The sequence below is a fragment of the Doryrhamphus excisus genome, unplaced genomic scaffold (genome assembly GCF_037039965.1).
Source record: "Doryrhamphus excisus strain RoL-2023G ecotype Guam unplaced genomic scaffold, RoL_Dexc_Guam_v1.1 HiC_scaffold_24, whole genome shotgun sequence".
Lineage (NCBI taxonomy): Eukaryota > Metazoa > Chordata > Actinopteri > Syngnathiformes > Syngnathidae > Doryrhamphus > Doryrhamphus excisus.
In genome coordinates, this window is record NW_027621862.1 from 2,751,741 (window position 1) to 2,770,067 (window position 18,327).

At 38.5% G+C, this 18,327-nt stretch overlaps 1 protein-coding gene across 3 annotated transcripts; it reads right to left on the bottom strand.

Annotated features, from left to right (window-relative positions):
- Positions 1–399: 399 nt before the first annotated feature.
- Positions 400–17,231, bottom strand: gfra1b (gdnf family receptor alpha 1b). Of its 3 annotated transcripts, none has more exons than XM_058062548.2 (11): positions 17,073–17,231; positions 16,309–16,360; positions 15,903–16,229; positions 14,752–14,835; positions 7,639–7,817; positions 7,394–7,566; positions 5,867–5,976; positions 4,845–4,979; positions 3,845–4,044; positions 2,299–2,346; positions 400–992 (listed from the first exon to the last, which is right to left on the bottom strand). In XM_058062548.2, exons 2-11 carry the CDS (start codon positions 16,346–16,348, stop codon positions 873–875), a joined length of 1,416 nt encoding a protein of 471 aa, XP_057918531.2. In that variant the 5' UTR covers positions 16,349–16,360; positions 17,073–17,231; the 3' UTR covers positions 400–872. The 3 variants fall into 3 exon arrangements, with proteins under 3 accessions (XP_057918531.2, XP_057918529.2, XP_078644883.1); XM_058062546.2 differs by having other exon boundaries at positions 16,309–16,804; XM_078788757.1 differs by lacking the exon at positions 16,309–16,360 and having other exon boundaries at positions 15,903–16,264.
- Positions 17,232–18,327: the final 1,096 nt, after the last annotated feature.

Genomic DNA, 18,327 nt, shown 5'->3' on the forward strand with positions numbered 1-18,327 from the left:
TGAATAATAAATATGATAAAAAAAAAATGTATTGCATGGAGGTGGCTGTGGACTCAATAGACGCACAATAGATCCATTTTCAGGGTAGAAAATTGGGCAAAATTTGAATAAAATGTGGTTAATTCCATCAAGATTTTGCTCTTGTATAACGTTATTCAAATATATTTTCTCAGGGAATTCAGTCGATGAACCGATGGAGTCGTCTCGAGTGATGAGAGAGTCCATCTTTTAATTTTTTCCCCTTTTTTTTCATTCCAATGCAAAAATTCCTTATCAAATTCAATTTCAATTGATTTCAATTGATTAATGTTGTGTCATACCATTGCTAACCAGAGGGGGTGCTAATGAGTCAGTGTCATTACATGCTATTTAATTTCTCCAGTTGTGGTGTTTCTTAAAAAAAAAAAAAATACACACCAAATATGTATCTGTATTTTGTGTATAACTAAGCACATGACTTAAGAACCATTATGTTGTCTTTAAAAAAAATAATAATTAATTAATTAATCATAGCATGTTACTCCATTTCATATTTACAAACTTTTTAAAACCACAATTACAAAGCTGACCTAATACTGATCGTACGTTTGAGGAATTAAGATGGCCGATTTTTCCCGTTTATATTCTTCAAGGACCAAATCCTAACGATCTTGAGTGAATGTAGTTGTTTTGATTGACAGGACAAACCACAGCACATTTAATGCAGAGAGAGAGAGAAAGTTCTTCATGTGTTCCTCAGATGTCCTTCATATTAGGCGTCCATTTTGAAAATGTTCCATCAGTTCCCACGAATGTTCTCGCTGCAAATCTTCCGTGTTTTCTCGTGGCGGCCCAAAGGCCCTCCTGACAAGATGTCCTCCGTCCTTCAGGTCCTACAAGAGCGGGAGTGGTTTTGGTGTCAAAGTGAAAGCCAACATCAGGAGGAGACTTGAGGCCTGCAGGCCAGGGAGTTGGCCTGTGGAGCTTCTTGCCACGGCGTTCGAGTCGCCCATCTGATGGTAATGAAAACATAATAGTCATGTAATGCTAATGCTAATGCTAACATGGGCAATGGAAATAGCTGTTATTTTAGGGGCTTGCAGAAGAGCAGTCTAGCAAAAAAGTGACCCTAATGGCTGCAGAACATGTTCAAGTGGACTAGAAGGACCGCTGAGGTTTCGGATTGCCTGAATGTCGTTCCACAAGGGTTGATAGCGAGTCCGTATGGCAGGAATGACCATGTGGATGTGGAATGTTTTTCCATTTTGTCAACCTATCATATGCTTTAACACTTTTTTTACTAGCTACATTTTTCATCAAAAACAGTTAGATTCAGAATGTTCCAACAACAAAATGTCAGGCTTTTTTTTGGGGGGGGGGGCTTTGGAAGAAGAATAAAAAAAATTAAATGAATGAAAAAACAATGGCTTTATTTTTTTTCATTTTATTTAATTTTGTTTTATTTTGTTTTATTTTTATTAATTTTATTTATTTTATTTTGTTTTGTTTTATTTTTATTAATTTTATTTTATTTTTATTAATTTTATTTTATAATTTTTTTATTTTTATTAATTTTATTTTTATTATTTTTATTTTATTCATACTTTCCTGCTTAAAATAGTAAAAGTGCACATTTCCGGACTACAGATTAAAATTTTATACTACTTAAAATTAAAATTAAATTATAATACCAAATATTGTTATTCATGAACCACACTAAAGTTATTTTTTTATTTATTTAGTCAAATTTGTACTATAAATTGTACAACTGTAATACTTTTTATTTACTATTTATGATTTTTTTGTATAGAATAAAAAAACAATATTTTTGTCATTGAAATTAAAACAAAAATTTCCATCAACAGTTAAAATTAGAATATTATGTTTGTTTCTTGTTAAAATCACAAAATTTTAAGGCTTCATTAAAAAAAAAAAATTCAAAATTAAAATTCAAAATAAAAAAGTAACAAAAAAAATTTCCAGTTTCAGACGACAAGTTTAGAAGTCACCAGCTCCATCCATCTGGTGACTTCCTTATATGGGCATGCCCGGCCGGGTTCAAGCAGTTAGCTGTCCACACCACTCACATTGGGAGTGGGCGTGCCGTACAGAGGCGTGCCGTGGGTGAAATAAATGAAAATGGGTGCAGAGTCTGGAAGATCTAGAAAGCTTTCTGTGCGGGTTATTGAGTGTCGCTGCTCTACGGGAGTCCACAACTCAATACAAAGGGCTTAAAATGAGCATCATAGGTTCTTGTTCAGACATTATTTTATTATATGCAAAATAAAAAATAATAATAAAAGATGCTAGCGCTCTTACCGCACACAGAGCTGAATCCTCCGTACGGTTTGATGCCAGTTTCTGGGCCTGCAAGGAGAACGCTTATTCATTCATTGTCATACTGGAATAAATAAAAGCTGTTTTACACACATGATCATTTTTTCCTGGATATCTTTTATCCGCTCATAAAAAACTAAGCATGCAAACGCATATTCGTGGATGTTAGATAAAAAGACCGTGCCCCCCCCCCTTCCACCCCCCCCCCACTTTAATCCTTAAGTGTGTTGCAAGGGACCTTCTAGGAAAGTGAGAGTGATAAATTGCTCTCTAGGAGGTCCTTCCTGCAACACAACTTTTTAGCGACAATAAATCATGTCATCGCTATTAAAAGTCCATATGATGGATCGTCTCGCTTATTAATATCATATCCAGTATCATATCTATATAGTATGTACTGTGTGTACTGTGTACTGTGTGTGTACAACCCCAGAAATGTTGCTTTTTACTGTAAGTACTTCACCATATGAGGTTTGATTTGTGACTTTATTGTTCAAAATCAATATGATTCTTGCTCTGACACCCCCCCCCCAATTAAAAAAAAAAAACAACAGAGTGCTAGTGGCAAGACAAATCTAACCAGCACACGCAGACAGGGAGAGATATTCGATTTTAGTCTGCACGGTGGTCGAGTGGTTAGCGCGCAGACCTCACAGCTAGGAGACCCGAGTTCAATCCCACCTTCGAGTTTGCACGTTCTCCCCGTGCATGCGTGGGTTTTCTACGGGTACTCCGGTTTCCTCCCACATTCCAAAAACATGCTAGGTTAATTAGCAACTCCAAATTGTCCATAGGTATGAATGTGAGTGTGAATGGTTGTTTGTCTATATGTGCCCTGTGATTGGCTGGCCACCAGTCCAGGGTGTACCCCGCCTCTCACCTGAAAACAGCTGGGATAGGCTCCAGCACCCCTGCATCCCTCGTGAGGATAAGAGGTAGAAAATGAATGAATAAATGAATGTATTGCAATATTTGATTAGACTAATAATAGGCTATAGACAACCACAAGACAGCGATCAATTAAATAATTTATGATTTTTTGAAACTTAATGACTGTATTATGGACTGAGTGGTCAGTGCGCAGGCCACACAGCAAGGAGACCCAAGTTCGATTCCACCCTCGGCCATATCTAGCCGGGTTTTCTCCGGGTACTCCGGTTTCCTCCCACATTCCAAAAACATGCTAGGTTAATTAGCGACTCCAAATTGTCCATAGGTATGAATGTGAGTGTGAATGGTTGTTTGTCTATATGTGCCCTGTGATTGGCTGGCCACCAAGAAGACAGCTGGGATAGGCTCCAGCATACCCGGGAGCCTCGTGAGGATAAGCGGCATAGAAAACACACCTGTCGTTACCGTTAGCAACCAATTAGCTTTGACATGACAGCTTTTTGGAAGGAGTGACGTCCCATCTTGGTCCCCAGGAGGGGGGGGGATTGTGTACACGCTGACAGAAAACCACCTCTGATTTCGCAACAACTTTTTAGGACCAACATTAAAAAAAAATATATATCGAACCGTAGCGTACCTGTAAGGTTCCGCAAATGTGATACGACGTTCCGCCTTCCGGATCCAGTTTGCTGAGGTCTGTTAGCGCGTCCACCGTGCGGATGGATCCATCTTTCCACCTGCGGGTGACGCCTGGTTGTGCCGTGGTGGGAGCGATGGGGGGTTGGGGCTGCCACACGCCGACGTCGGTGCCGTTGCCAAAAGCCTGGATGGCGTTACCTGCAGGTGGTGGAATTATTTTAACGCTTATTTTTTGTTGTGATTTCGGTATTATTTGTCAGGAAAAAGAGCTATAAACTGCTTTCTGCCACCAGGGGGCAGAGTTGAACCATATGTCATGTGTACATTTCCACAAATTAGGATTCAATATTAATAAATTGAATACTTTTGTAGTTATACAATCTAAAACCTGTTTAGAAATATCAAAATATGCGTTTTTTTAATCATTATTAGCGGGATCTAGCCATGGAATAACACCCACTTTAACACTCCTATTACATGTATTCTTTGTTTACATCACATTGTGCAGGCTACAATATCACAGCAGAGACATAACAAATGCCCGCAGCTAGCATAGCAAGCTAACAAGCTAACTAGTTACCCTCTCTAATTTACTTATTCTACACAAGAATAAGAAAGTGTTTCAAACGGAATGGGAAACAATGGCAAACAAGCCCAAAAAATTTACCACTTCCACATGAATGAGAGGAGAACGTTTTTTTTAAATCAATTTCAAACACAACCATATGTAACGTAATGTAATATGTCGAATAAAATTACAGATGCATACTACATATGTCTTGTCTTTCAATATTTTTTGACATAGTCAACCACAAATCAGCGATCAATTATTCATTCATAAAAAAAATGTAGTGAGGGAGAAAATCCACTAAAATAATAATTAATTAATTATATTTTTTTACAAAATAATCAATAAGCGTCTGTTGTCGCTCCTATTCTGCTGTTAGCTACATTATTTTTTTTTCAACATTAATTTTTTTACATGTGAGAAAACTTACGTAGGCATCGGTTGTTTGTGAAAAATTCTGCAAATTTCTCGCACTCGGGCTTGCTGTTCCCGCTGCTGCTGCAGTCGCACCACGGCGACAGGCTAATACCCAGGGAGCGTATGTAATTGGGCGTCATCACCGTGCCTGTGGAAGAAAAAATTAAAATTTTAAAATTAAAATTTTAAAATTAAAATTTTAAAATTAAAATTTTAAAATTAAAATTTTAAAATTAGAATTAAAATAAAAAAAAATTAAAATTAAAAAATTAAAATTAACAAAATTTCAATTAAAATTTAAAATTAAAAAATTAAAATTAAAAAAAATTTAATTTAAAAAATTTAAATTAAATAAAAAATATATTAATAATAATAATAATATAATTGTAAAATCTAGGAAGCACAAATTCATAATTCAATATTCAAATATTTTTTTTGTGCACAGGACTGCGTTCAGTTTTATTCAGATCACGTTCAAATTTGCCGTGTTTGTAATACTACCTGAGATTTCAACACAAACCCAAAACGGTATCTTTATGTTTAATTTTGATGATATGTTATGGAATTTTCTTCTCATACAAACCATTCTTATTGAAATACGTTTGGTCTACTATCTATTTCATGGCAAGTTTTCTTTAATGGCTGCTCTGTTTTTATCTAGGAATGTCCTATTAAGTGTTTGTAAAGTTAATTCATGAATCCAATATTCTTTTAGTGTGCAGTTCAATTCGGATGACTTAAAATCTGAACAAAAACAAAAAACAGTTCAGAATACCCGACTAATACCTGATACTGGACTGGTTACCAACTGGGATGCATAATGGTTGTACTAATGGTTGTCTATGAGTACTACATGGAAAAAAAAGCATCAACTTATTCCCCACATTAGCATTCATGAAGTGAGATCATTCCTCTCTTATCTGAGCAGAGCACATGTGAGAACACCTTACGGGGAGACGCTTGTTTTAGCGAACGCAACATGTGAAACTTCACAACAACACAACAAATTGTTGTGTATCGGAACAGAAAACTCACCGATGAGTCCGGAGTAGGAGAGCAGGCAGTCGGCGTAGTTCTCCCTCAGACATCCCGATATGGAGTGCGATTCTGGCTGACAATTGCTAATAAAATCTGCCAATCGGGACCTAGAAACAACCATGATAGGAAACGCAGACGCCGTTAGCGATCACAACAGTTGGGGGGGGGGGATCATGTTTTCAGAATTCATGAACAGCGCGCTATGTAGTGTATACTGCTGTTTCGGGGCTGCACGGTGGTCGAGTGGTTAACGCGCAGGCCTCACAGCTAGAAGACCCGAGTTCAATTCCACCCTCGGCCATCTCTGTGTGGAGTTTGCATGTTCTCCCCGTGCATGTGTGGGTTTTCTCCGGGTACTCCGGTTTCCTCCCACATTCCAAAAACATGCTAGGCTAATTAGCGACTCCAAATTGTCCATAGGTATGAATGTGAGTGTGAATGGTTGTTTGTCTATATGTGCCCTGTGATTGATTGGCTGGCTGGCCACCAGTCCAGGGTGTACCCTGCCTCTCGCCCCGAAGACAGCTGGGATAGGCTCCAGCACCCCCGCCAATTAACCTATGTTTTTGGAATGCTAGGTTAATTAGCGACTCCAAATTGTCCATAGGTATGAATGTGAGTGTGAATGGTTGTTTGTCTATATGTGTCTTGTGATTGGCTGGCCACCAGTCCAGGGTGTACAGCCAGCTGGGATAGGCTCCAGCACCAACCGCTAGCCTTGTGAGGGTAAGTGGTAGAAAATGAATGAATGAAAAGTGGTTAGCATGCAGGCATCACAGCTCGGAGACCCGAGTTCGATTCCACCCTTGGCCATCTCTAGTATGTGGAGTTTGCATGCGTGGGTTTTCTCCGGGTACTCCGGTTTCCTCCCACATTCCAAAAACATTCCAAATTGTCCATAGCTATGAATGTGAGTGTGAATGGTTGTTTGTCTATATGTGCCCTGTGATTGGCTGGCCACCAGTCCAGGGTGTACCCCGCCTCTCGCCCGAAGTCAGTTGGGATAGGCTCCAGCACCCCGCTAATTAACTGGAATGCTAGGTTAATTAGCGACTCCAAATTGTCCATAGGTATGAATGTGAGTGTGAATGGTTGTTTGTCTATATGTGCCCTGTGATTGGCTGGCCACCAGTCCAGGGTGTACCCCGCCTCCCGCCCTGAAGACAACTGGTATAGGCTCCAGCATACCAGTCTTGTTTCTAACGCACAAATGTGTTTCCTGTCATCCAGCCTGATTGATGTAATACTTCTGACCTCAGTGCGTCTCTATTCAAATGAGATGACTCAGATTGGCGGCGGGGTGGGGGGGTGGGGGGGGGGTGGATGTGTAAAAACACACGCTCAACCTAGCAATTTTCTTTCCATTAACCCTGCGAGTGTTCTACAGCCCAGAAGCGTGGTTATCTGCTCTTAAAAAGACAATGACAATGAGCACGTGGACACTTTGACCACATAATGTGTTTGCAGCTAGCTAGCTAGCGTAGCTAAAGAAGTTGCAGATTGAAGAAGAAGAAGTACACGTACCTGCAGATGTAGTTGGTCTTGCAGGTGTTCTGCAGAGACAAACAGTTTGGTTTCTCTTTGTCCTCGTAGGAGCAGACGGGCACGATGGTCTGACGGCGGCGTTCCGCACACGCCGTCTGATCCCCCGTCGGACACGAGCAGAACAGCATGCCGTAGCTGTATTTAGTCGGAACCTATGTAAGGGAAATAGAGGTTGTGGCGTTGAGGTTTTAATGGAGTATTAAAGAGAGACACGGGTTTGTTACCTTGTCAAAAAACTGTCTCAAGGCCTTGTGACATTTGCGCTTGTTGCACACCTCTAACGCCGACACCCTGCTGGTGCATGGGTTGATGTAGGCCGAACGGTACTTCTTGCAAGTGTCATTGAGGTTGCACGCCTTGGCGGCATTCAGACAGTTGTTCTCCTTGGTGGACGCTGGCTCCGCTGAAAAAAAAAAAAATGTCAATGTTTTTGGATGATAGCATGTACTTATGTCAAACAGGAAAACCTTACGTAAACATTTCTTATGTAGAAACCACACAGACAACAGGAACTCATTCCAAAACATTCATTCATTTTCTACCGATTTTTCCTCACAAGGGTCGCGGGGGGTGCTGGAGCCTATCCCAGCTGTCTTCGGGGCCTTCACTCGGGTCTCCTAGCTGTGAGATCTGCGCGCTAACCACTCGACTGCCGTGCAACCTATCCTAATTATGCATTATATATATTATATCCTAAATACCCTAATATTTTTGGAAAAACAAAATGTTGTGTCAGTTGTCTTATATCCTACATATCTTGAACGCATCATTATAACATAAATCCAGAAATGTGACAATTATGCTAATTATTACATTTTCAAATTAATTCATTCATTTATTTTCTATGCCGCTTATCCTCACTAAGGTTACGGGTATGCTGGAGCCTATCCCAGCCGTCTTCTTGGCGGTCAGCCAATCACAGGGCACATATAGACAAACAACCATTCACACTCACATTCATACCTATGGACAATTTGGAGTCGCTAATTAACCTAGCATGTTTTTGGAATGTGGGAGGAAACCGGAAAAACCCGGAGAAACCCCACGCATGCACGGGGAGAACATGCAAACTCCACACAGAGATGGCTGAGGGTGGAATCGAACCCTGGTCCTCTTAGCTGTGAGGTCTGCGCGCTAACCACTCGACCACCGTGCCATTCCAAAACATTGCAATTTTAATGCATTAAAAATCTAGTAACAAAAATGGACAATTCTCAGTAGTTTTGACTTTTAAGTGCCATTAATTACATCTCCCGAATGAATTATCCTAAAGAGAACACACGTTATATGGGCATTTTTGCGAGTGTATGTGCGTGGGGGGGTGGGGGGTGTCAGGTTGTGTGCCTGTGTGTGACTAAGACAGTGAGACTGTAGGTCAGCCTGACTTCATGTCGTGCAAACAGCCCACAGCAGGAGAAAACCTTTTCTATTTTCCTGCTCTTGACTAGTCAATCATGAGGTCATTTTTCCCTCATTCTTGACTAATTCAACCACATTCTACTATCTTAAGGCTCATATTTAATTATATGACAGCGAATGCATCTTAAACATTTCATTCATTTTCTACCGCTTATCCTCACGAGGGTTGCGAGGGGTGCTGGAGCCTATCCCGGGGCGGGGTGCAGCCAATCACAGGGCACATATAGACAAACAACCATTCACACTCACATTCATACCTATGGACAATTTGGAGTCGCTAATTAACCTAGCATGTTTTTGGAATGTGGGAGGAAACTGGAGTACCCGGAGAAAACGGGGAGAACATGCAAACTCCACACAGAGATCGCCGAGGGTGGAATCGAACTCGGGTCTCCTAGCTGTGAGGCCTGCATGCTAACCACTAGGCTGTATCTTAAACATGTATTTATTAATATTCCATTCCATTGTCCTCCGCCCAGACTTCCCAGTCCCTGGCAGCTTCCTCCAGCTCTAAAGGGAGGACATCAAAATGTTCCCTGGCCAGATCCGAGACAATCCCTTCTGGTGTTGGGCATGCCCATAACGCCTCACTGGAAAGGCATTCAGGAAGCATCTGGACTGGATGCTCGAGACACCTCAACTGGCTCTGCTCGATGTGAAGGAGGAGCGCCTCTACTCTGAGCTTCAGGTGAGTCTGCGGTATTACTAGGACCTGTTTGCCTTGGGAGACCTTACCAGGGCTACGTAGGTCCTCGGATCACCCGGGTACTCAAACCCCTCCAATAAGGTGCTGATTGACAGAGGAATATATGTATATATAAATGTCAATCATCAACCCCCAGCTTCATCTGATCTGGTTTCAAAGACACACCAGCTAAAAGACTCAACACATGTCATGTTTCAGGCCTAAGGCACGCCCACCATGATGCCATTGTTGGGTTCCAAAACAAGGATCTGACCTTTGACCCATGCAAATCCCATTCTGGTAACAAGCACAGCTCGGGTTTTAGATGCTCAGATGCTACCTTCAGGCTCCTGTCAATCAAGATGTCTGTATTATTCAGCTCATGTGTCTAATAATATGATTCAGAACAAAAATGTATCTGTCTATCTATCTGTCATACATCCATCCATCTATCCATCCATCCATCTATCCATCCATCTATCATACATCCATCCATCATACATCCATCCATCTATCCATCCATCTATCATACATCCATCCATCATACATCCATCCATCTATCATACATCCATCCATCATACATCCATCCATCTATCCATCCATCATACATCCATCCATCTATCCATCCATCATACATCCATCCATCTATCATACATCTATCATCCATCCATCCATCTATCCATCCATCCATCATACATCCATCCATCTATCATACATCCATCCATCTATCCATCCATCCATCATACATCCATCCATCTATCATACATCCATCCATCTATCCATCCATCATACATCCATCCATCTATCATACATCCATCTATCATACATCCATCCATCTATCCATCCATCATACATCCATCCATCTATCATACATCCATCCATCTATCCATCCATCATACATCCATCCATCTATCATACATCCATCCATCTATCATCCATCCATCCATCCATCCATCTATCATACATCCATCCATCTATCATCCATCCATCCATCTATCTATCCATCCATCTGTCATACATCTATCCATCTATCCATCCATCATACATCCATTCATCCATCTATCATACATCCATCTATCCATCCATCTATCATCCATCTGTCCATTCATCTATCTATCCATCTATCATCCATCCATCCATCACTCATCCATCCATCTGTCCATCTATGTACCCATCCATCTATCATACATCCATCTATCCATCCATCCATCCATCTATCCATCTATCATCCATCTGTCCATTCATCTATCTATCCATCCATCACTCATCCATCCATCTGTCCATCTATGCACCCATCCATCTATCATACATTCATCCATCCATCATCCATCTATCCATCCATCATCCATCCATCTATCTATCATCCACCTATCCATCTATCCATCCATCATTCTATCATCCATCTATCCATCTATCCATCCATCCATCCAACATACATACATACATCCATCCATCTATCCATCCATCTATCATACATACATCCATCATCCATCCATCCATCCATCCATCCATCTATCCATCAAACATCATCTATCTATCATCCATCCATCATACATCCATCCATCCATCAATCTATCCATCCATCTATCCATCCATCTATCATCCATCCATCATCATACATCCATCTATCATCCATCCATCCATCCATCCGTCCATCCATCATCACACATCCATCCATCATCACACATCCATCCATCTATCATCTATCCATCATCCATCCATCCATCCATCTTATCCTCTTTTTTCCTTAAACTGACATTAAATAAATTAGCATTATGACCATTCCCAACATTTCTCTATTCATGTATAGTTTTTATATAATAATAATATTTTATATAATGGTAATGTTTACATTTTCTTTGAACATGCATACAAGTTACAATGGAATCACATAATAATCATGCTATTATAATTCCTTTTTTAAAGAAATATATTTTCCCCTTTTTCATTGTTAAATATAAATGAACTCTAAACTAAGTAAGTCAAGTACTCTAAGTTCCTCGCCACGTAGTCATGGTTGAAGCGTCAGGAGGCAGCCATATTGGCGAGGTCAATAACATTTCTATGTGCCAAAATGTGAAAGTACATTGACAGGGATTGAGTCACTATACCAAACACTACACTATGTGTCAGTGTGTGTTTACTGACATTTTTGGCTTGAGTCACCTTCAAGTGACGTGTTTATTTGACACATGTGATGCATCCATGGACCACCACATGGTCCGGAGTTCTACTTGATGTAGAACATTTACTTCATTTTTAACTACCTTAAATTACCGTGTATAAGCCAAATATCATAAAATGACATACTCACAGTGTTATCTTAAAAACACTAATCTCATCACCAACTTAACACCCAAAAGGTGTACATAAGAAAATATACAAATAAGTACCAATATGAGTTTTCAATGAAAAAAAAAACTTTGCGTGTGAGCAAATTATTGTATTGGACGATAAGCGGCACAGAAAATGGAAGAATGCATGACCTTACAATGCTGATGCTGTCCACCAGAAGAAGCCAGAGGAGCCCAGAGGGAGGCTGACATCATCGCAGCCCCCTCAATGCTTTTGCTTGTCGTAACAAACAACATGTTTGATGAGATGCTTTATCTTGACGTTTTATTTTCCGTTTTAATTCCAAATCATTTCCTGCAATTTATTTGTACCCAGCGTCATATAAGCCTTTAGCTTCGTTGCTAATCCAAAGCAAAACAGGGCGGGGTAACAATATGGGCGGGGCAAAATCATTGTTAATTGTGTCCGGTGTGCACACAGCTTTAAGCTGTCATTTCAAACATTAAACTTTGGTATCAAGGTGGGGGGCCTCAAACTAGTGTCCTGCGGGCCACTTTTGGCCCGCGGGCCGCGAGTTTGAGACCCCTGATTTAAAAGATTAATAAAGTAGTAGAAGTAAAGGAAATGTCAAATGATTAAAATTTAGCCATAAATTAGCCACCCTTCTGTATAAAGGGTGCAAAGTTTAAGGACTTTACTTCGGTTTTAAGACCACTTGACTTGATTTTGTACTCTTGTGTGTGAAGGAGACAAATAACGGGAGCCAAGATGGCCGACTGTATCCGACCCCCCTCTAGTATGGATGCTGGTTTCAAGGAATAGCAGCAAGGAGAATCGAGTCCTAGCGGAACCGGTGAGTACCACAAGTAGGCTTATTGCTATTTTGAGCCTCCATTGTTGCCTTTTCCTGAGGTGGCTTTCTTCAGGCTTCTGATTGGCTAAGATTAGGAGTCACAATGCCCCCTGTTGTTTTTGGCATGTGTCTGACTGCCTGTCCATGTATTAGTTCTATGAGTGGATATGCATATATTTTCTTCGGAATGATGTCACCATGCAAATTGCTGCTTGTTACACAATGCTAGGTCCTAATCCATGCTAGCCACTCAGGTATGCACGGGCACGCGTCAGCTCGTCTTATCGAAAAGCTGCATCAAGTATGCCATTTTTATGCTTTCAGTAAAAAAAAAATTGCGCCCCATTTCCTCCTCCCCCCCCACCTTCTCCTTTTGTGTTAAAACACTCCTTGTTTTGATGCATAGTCCGCCTTATTCCTTATCTGCACACTTCCTCCGCTATTTGTTTTCCAATTCCATTTGTTTTCCTGCAATCCCTCACTGCCTTTGCACGTGGAAAAATGGTACATAATACAGAAAAGCACAAGTCACAATCAAAACTATTCAATGTTATGTCACTGCACACCACTGTTTGTATGATAAGTAAGTAATGATAATAAAGTTCTCGGTCATAAAAACAAAAAGTGGGAGAGCTTTGAGGTGGAAGTCATCCTCCTCAAGGAATTGCGACAATTTCCAAATGTCATGGTTCTCGCTATTATCCATGGCATTTATGTATTTTATTTTTTGAATATGAGGTTGTGTAGAGCACCATTTTTTTTCTTAATTTTTTTTTTTTTTACAAATACCTTGTAATCTAACACAATGCGAATCACTCATGCTACACCACTTTCTCACAAATACTGAAAAAAAATGGCTGATGTTTGTTAAAATAATGTATGCATTGACAGAAAATAATTTTAAGCGAATTATTTCTTGGTAAAAAATTTGATTAACTTTGTAGTAATGGTTTAATTTCATTTGAACATGCATCAGATGACAATTGAATGCATCCCATAATCAGTTCACAGTTCCACATGTCCAAAAGGAGTAGGAAGAAGCAAAGCTTATTAAATCCTACCCCTCCATCTGGTACTTTTACAATCAGTAACTGTTACATTTGTTCACTTCCTGCTTTCCTAATATAATTAAAGTTTTTTTTTATTAATTTCAATTAATTTTTTGATGTTAATTTTATTTAATTTTATATTTTTAATTTAATTTTTTTTATTTTTTGTCATACTATAGATTAGTAGTATAGACTGCATAGTAGTATAGATTGACTAACTGCACACGAATCAAACATTTGTTAAGTAAATAATATGGTAATAGTTTTATTTCATTTGAACATGCATCAGATGACAATTGAATGCATCACATAATCAGTTCACAGTTCCACATGTCCAAAAGGAGTAGGAAGAAGCAAAGCTTATTAAATCCTACCCCTCCATCTGGTACTTTTACAACCAGTAACTGTTACATTTGTTCACTTCCTGCTTTCCTAATATAATTAAAGTTTTTTTTTATTAATTTTAATTAATTTTTTGATGCTAAATTTATTTTTTTAATTTTATTTTTTATTTTAATTTTTTACATTTGTTCACTTCCTGCTTTCCTAATATAATTAAAGTTTTTTTATTAATTTTAATTCATTTTTTGATGCTAATTTTATTTTTTTAATTTTATTTTTTATTTTAATTTTTTACATTTGTTCACTTCCTGCTTTCCATAAAATAGTTTAAAGTTTTTTTTATTTTTGTCACTTACTGAAGTACGAAATGATATAACCATACAATGACATAATCGGTACCATAGTAACTCATCATAGTAATCATAGTAATGATTGTATGAATACAATTTTTTTTATCAGTGAAATGATTAGTGTGTTGAACACAACAGCGTGCGGTCCTTTAAATACAACACAACCCCCCCCCCCTCCCAACGCACACACACACCGGTACTAAGTGTTGAAAATGGAGACAAAGTGATGTGCAGTGGGTGACAGTGTCAGATAACAGCTTCAGTCGGCGGCTAATGGACGTCCTGAGGGCAGCAGCGGATGACAAAATGCAATAGGTGATGCTGTGATTTTAGACTTAACTTACCAGCAATGATGGGGGCCAAGTGAAAGATATCCGAGAGGCGGCTGTTGACTGGCTCGTACGGGGAATATTCCAGGAGGTCGTTACCTGCGTGCAACATGATGTCATGTGATTATACAACATGCTAGCATTGTGGCGGTGATTAACCCTAACCTTAAATATCCATTTAATAATGCTAAGTGGTATTAATTTAACAATATGTTGTTTATTGTGGTGGTAGTTTGCAGCACCGCTGTTTGTCGTATTTTATACATTTATTTAATCATTAAAATTCAATTACAAAATATTACAATTATTTTTTTAAACAGATTTAACAATATTATTATTTGAAATATATACAGTATATCTAAAAAGAGACTTTATTATTATAATTATTTTATGAGGAACACCTACAACAGACTCTAACCTTACATTATTTTTAAATATTTAATGCGTACTACTACTACTACTACAAAAAAAAATATGTAAATGCACTTAGTAGACATTTTCTGACTTTGTTTATTAATTAATGTTCAAATAACCCCAATTAAGAATGTTATTTAAATACATTTGGGATATAATATATTAGGTTTACAATATAATAATATATAATAATATAATATAATAGAAATATAATATAATATAATGTAATAGGTTTATAATAGGTTTTCATTAGGTACACCTACAACAGACTCTAACCTTACATTATTTTTTTATATTTAATGCGTACTAATACTACGACTACTACTACTACTACTACTAAAAATAATAAATATAAGTGCACTTAGTAGACATTGTCTGACTTTGTTAATTAAACATTAATTAATGTTCAAATAACCCCAATTAAGAATGTAATTTAAATACATTTGGGATATAATATATTAGGTTTACAATATAATAATATATAATAATATAATTTAATATAAATTAATATAAATTAGTATAATATAATTTAATATAATAGGTTTATATATAATATAATATAATAGGTTTTCATTAGGTACACCTACAACAGACTATAGCTCAACAACCTGACATTATTTAACAATATTTCATAATAATAATCATATATATTTTTTCAATTTTTAACCCATTTTTCCAGCAAAAAGTCCAAATTTGCATGCAGGATTTCTATGCGGTGCACACAGTTGACTTGAAGCTAGTTGTGCACATACCTTGCAAACTCTGATAAATGCTCCAAAAGATGCGCAAACAGTTTTTTTCCTTCTTCATGCCCCTCCTGCACCTGCAGTGGTTTAGGGGGTTCTGCTTCATGGCCTCCATGGCGCTCCTGCACTCGCCCTGCGCTTCCGGAGCCGTGACCGCGCTCAGGTTGTTCTCCCTGCCCGCCACGCACTGCCTCATGGTCCGGTACTTTGTGCTGCAGGCGGCCTCCTTCAGGCACTGCTCGCTGGCCTTGACGCAGTCCAGACGCGCCCCTCCTCCTCCTCCTCCTCTGGGGGGCACACCACCACCGTTGCCCTTCAAGGTGGACACCAAGTCTGGGAGTTGTGAGAAGAACCTCACTCATTGATACCTTTAGAAATAGTTTAAAACTAGTATTTATTAAAGTAGACTTACCGTGTAATGAGAGAAGGATGGCAAAAGTTGTTAAAATCATTTTGGTTCGTTTCTAAAGCGGCAGTCCAGCAATTAGACGGAACTTAAAACACGCAACATTACGCATCCTGTTGGGTCACAAGTCGCACTGCACTGGGACAACCGAAAACCAGAAGCAGGTTCGAACCACGCCGAATCATTCTCCGCGTCTCCTTGCAGCCCCACGTCCACAGTTTAGCTTCCTCACCGGTGCTTACGTGTGAAAAATGACACGGTTTTTCTTAAAAGGGCTCTTTTTCAAAGCTACTTCCACCTTCGTCGCGGTGCGTAAACTTTAATGGTCCATCATCGCTCTTCTTCTTCTTCTGAGATCCGAAGCAAGTTTTAAATCCTCGTAAAAGATAAAGACATCAAAGTAAAAATAATAAGTGGAACAATCCGTGGAGAAAGGTAGAGGAGACCACCGCGTCCTGGTCGGACCCCAGTGGACTGTGAGGCTGAAAACCACCAAGAGGCTCTGGATGTAAAGACAACGGGCGTGACGTCACACTCGCGCACAATCATCATTAAGCTTCACGAAAAGAGTCGCTATATTAGCCACACTACACATTCTCAAATATATCATTTTAAAATATAATAATATTTTAGACTCTACGGAGAACCAAAATATTAGAAGTATGTTGCACTAACTACAATGTATTTGTTTGTTAGCTAAACTCCGTTCATCCACTTCCACTTCCGTTGTAAACAAAAGGGTATAAAGTTGCCCAAATATGCATCCCTACCGTGTTCTCTTTGCTGCTATTCTTTGACAAATACTCCACATGGTGGCGCTACCGAATTGGGAATTTAAACTAATCGCCACATAATTTAACACACACTTTTAAAGCACTGACAAGCACATTTTGGCTAACATGTTAGCAAGATTAGGCAAACAACATGGCCGCCATTCGGCCAAACAACATCCGGGACTTACCAACGCATTGTACATACAGCACTTCTGACTCCAACCCACAGGGGGGCGCTATAACATAGTCTTTTACCTTATAGTGTCGACCATAACTGGAGCACATTTTCTTCAAAAATGGCTGAATTTTTATTGGATTTTATGTGCATTTTAATTAATATTGTACTTATTTTCAATATCAATATCCCTCGCACGTTCCTTTCTTTGTTATTTATTGTAGAATTTCACTTTTATGTTCATGTAATTCTGCTTATACTGTTTTATATTGTTTTGTAATTGAAGTTAATAATAAAAAATAAATAATAAAATAAATAAAATAAAATAAAATAAATAAATAATACAATAAAATAATAAAATAAATAAAATAAATAAAATAAATAAAATAAATAAAATAAATAAAATAATAATATGTAATAAAATATATATTCAGAAAAATTAATATTGTACATAATTTTTCTGCATTTTCTGTCATATTTTTCCTCATTGAAAATTAATAGACAATTTGAATGTTTATCCCCTATTGGTGGAAATTAATTTAACATTCAGTAGTTAGATTAGCCGTCGATTTAATCCCATTTGTAGGATATTTCGACATTCTGCGTTTTAATTATTATTTTTTTGATTCCGTGCAATATGCAAACATAGACAAAACTCAGCTTTTGATATTCGATGCATTCAGGTACACGTTCTTGACAATGGCGTTGCAGCCTTTTCAGTGAGGCATCGATTGGTTATCGGTGCATCTTAAGCGAAGAGCACATTAGACAAATTGATTGGTCGATTTATTGCTCTTTCTCCTTTTTATTAGAGTATTTTTGTTCGATTGCAATGAAGTGCATGTTTAAAACGATGTCAATATTTGTGTAGCTAACATTGAATATGTATTGATTTCTTATTATAATGAAAACTTGTCTATATGCTGCATGTATAAAATGATAAACGCTCAAATGGGCGCATGCTATTTCCTGCATATGATGACTCCCACTTAAGCAAATGCACACAATCTATAGTATATTGACAACTAGTAAATAACACCCCGAGATGTGTCTTCTAAAGCTCCCCCGTCAGCGCTA

Excerpts from the sequence above, each read along its gene's own strand:
- gfra1b (XM_058062548.2), bottom strand. The coding sequence starts at position 16,348 with ATGATTTTAACAACTTTTGCCATCCTTCTCTCATTACACG. Across the intron at positions 4,980-5,866 it reads CTCCTACTCCGGACTCATCG|GCACGGTGATGACGCCCAAT; the intron begins GTGAGTTTTCTG and ends TTTCTTCCACAG. Across the intron at positions 4,045-4,844 it reads CACAAACAACCGATGCCTAC|GTAACGCCATCCAGGCTTTT; the intron begins GTAAGTTTTCTC and ends CACCACCTGCAG.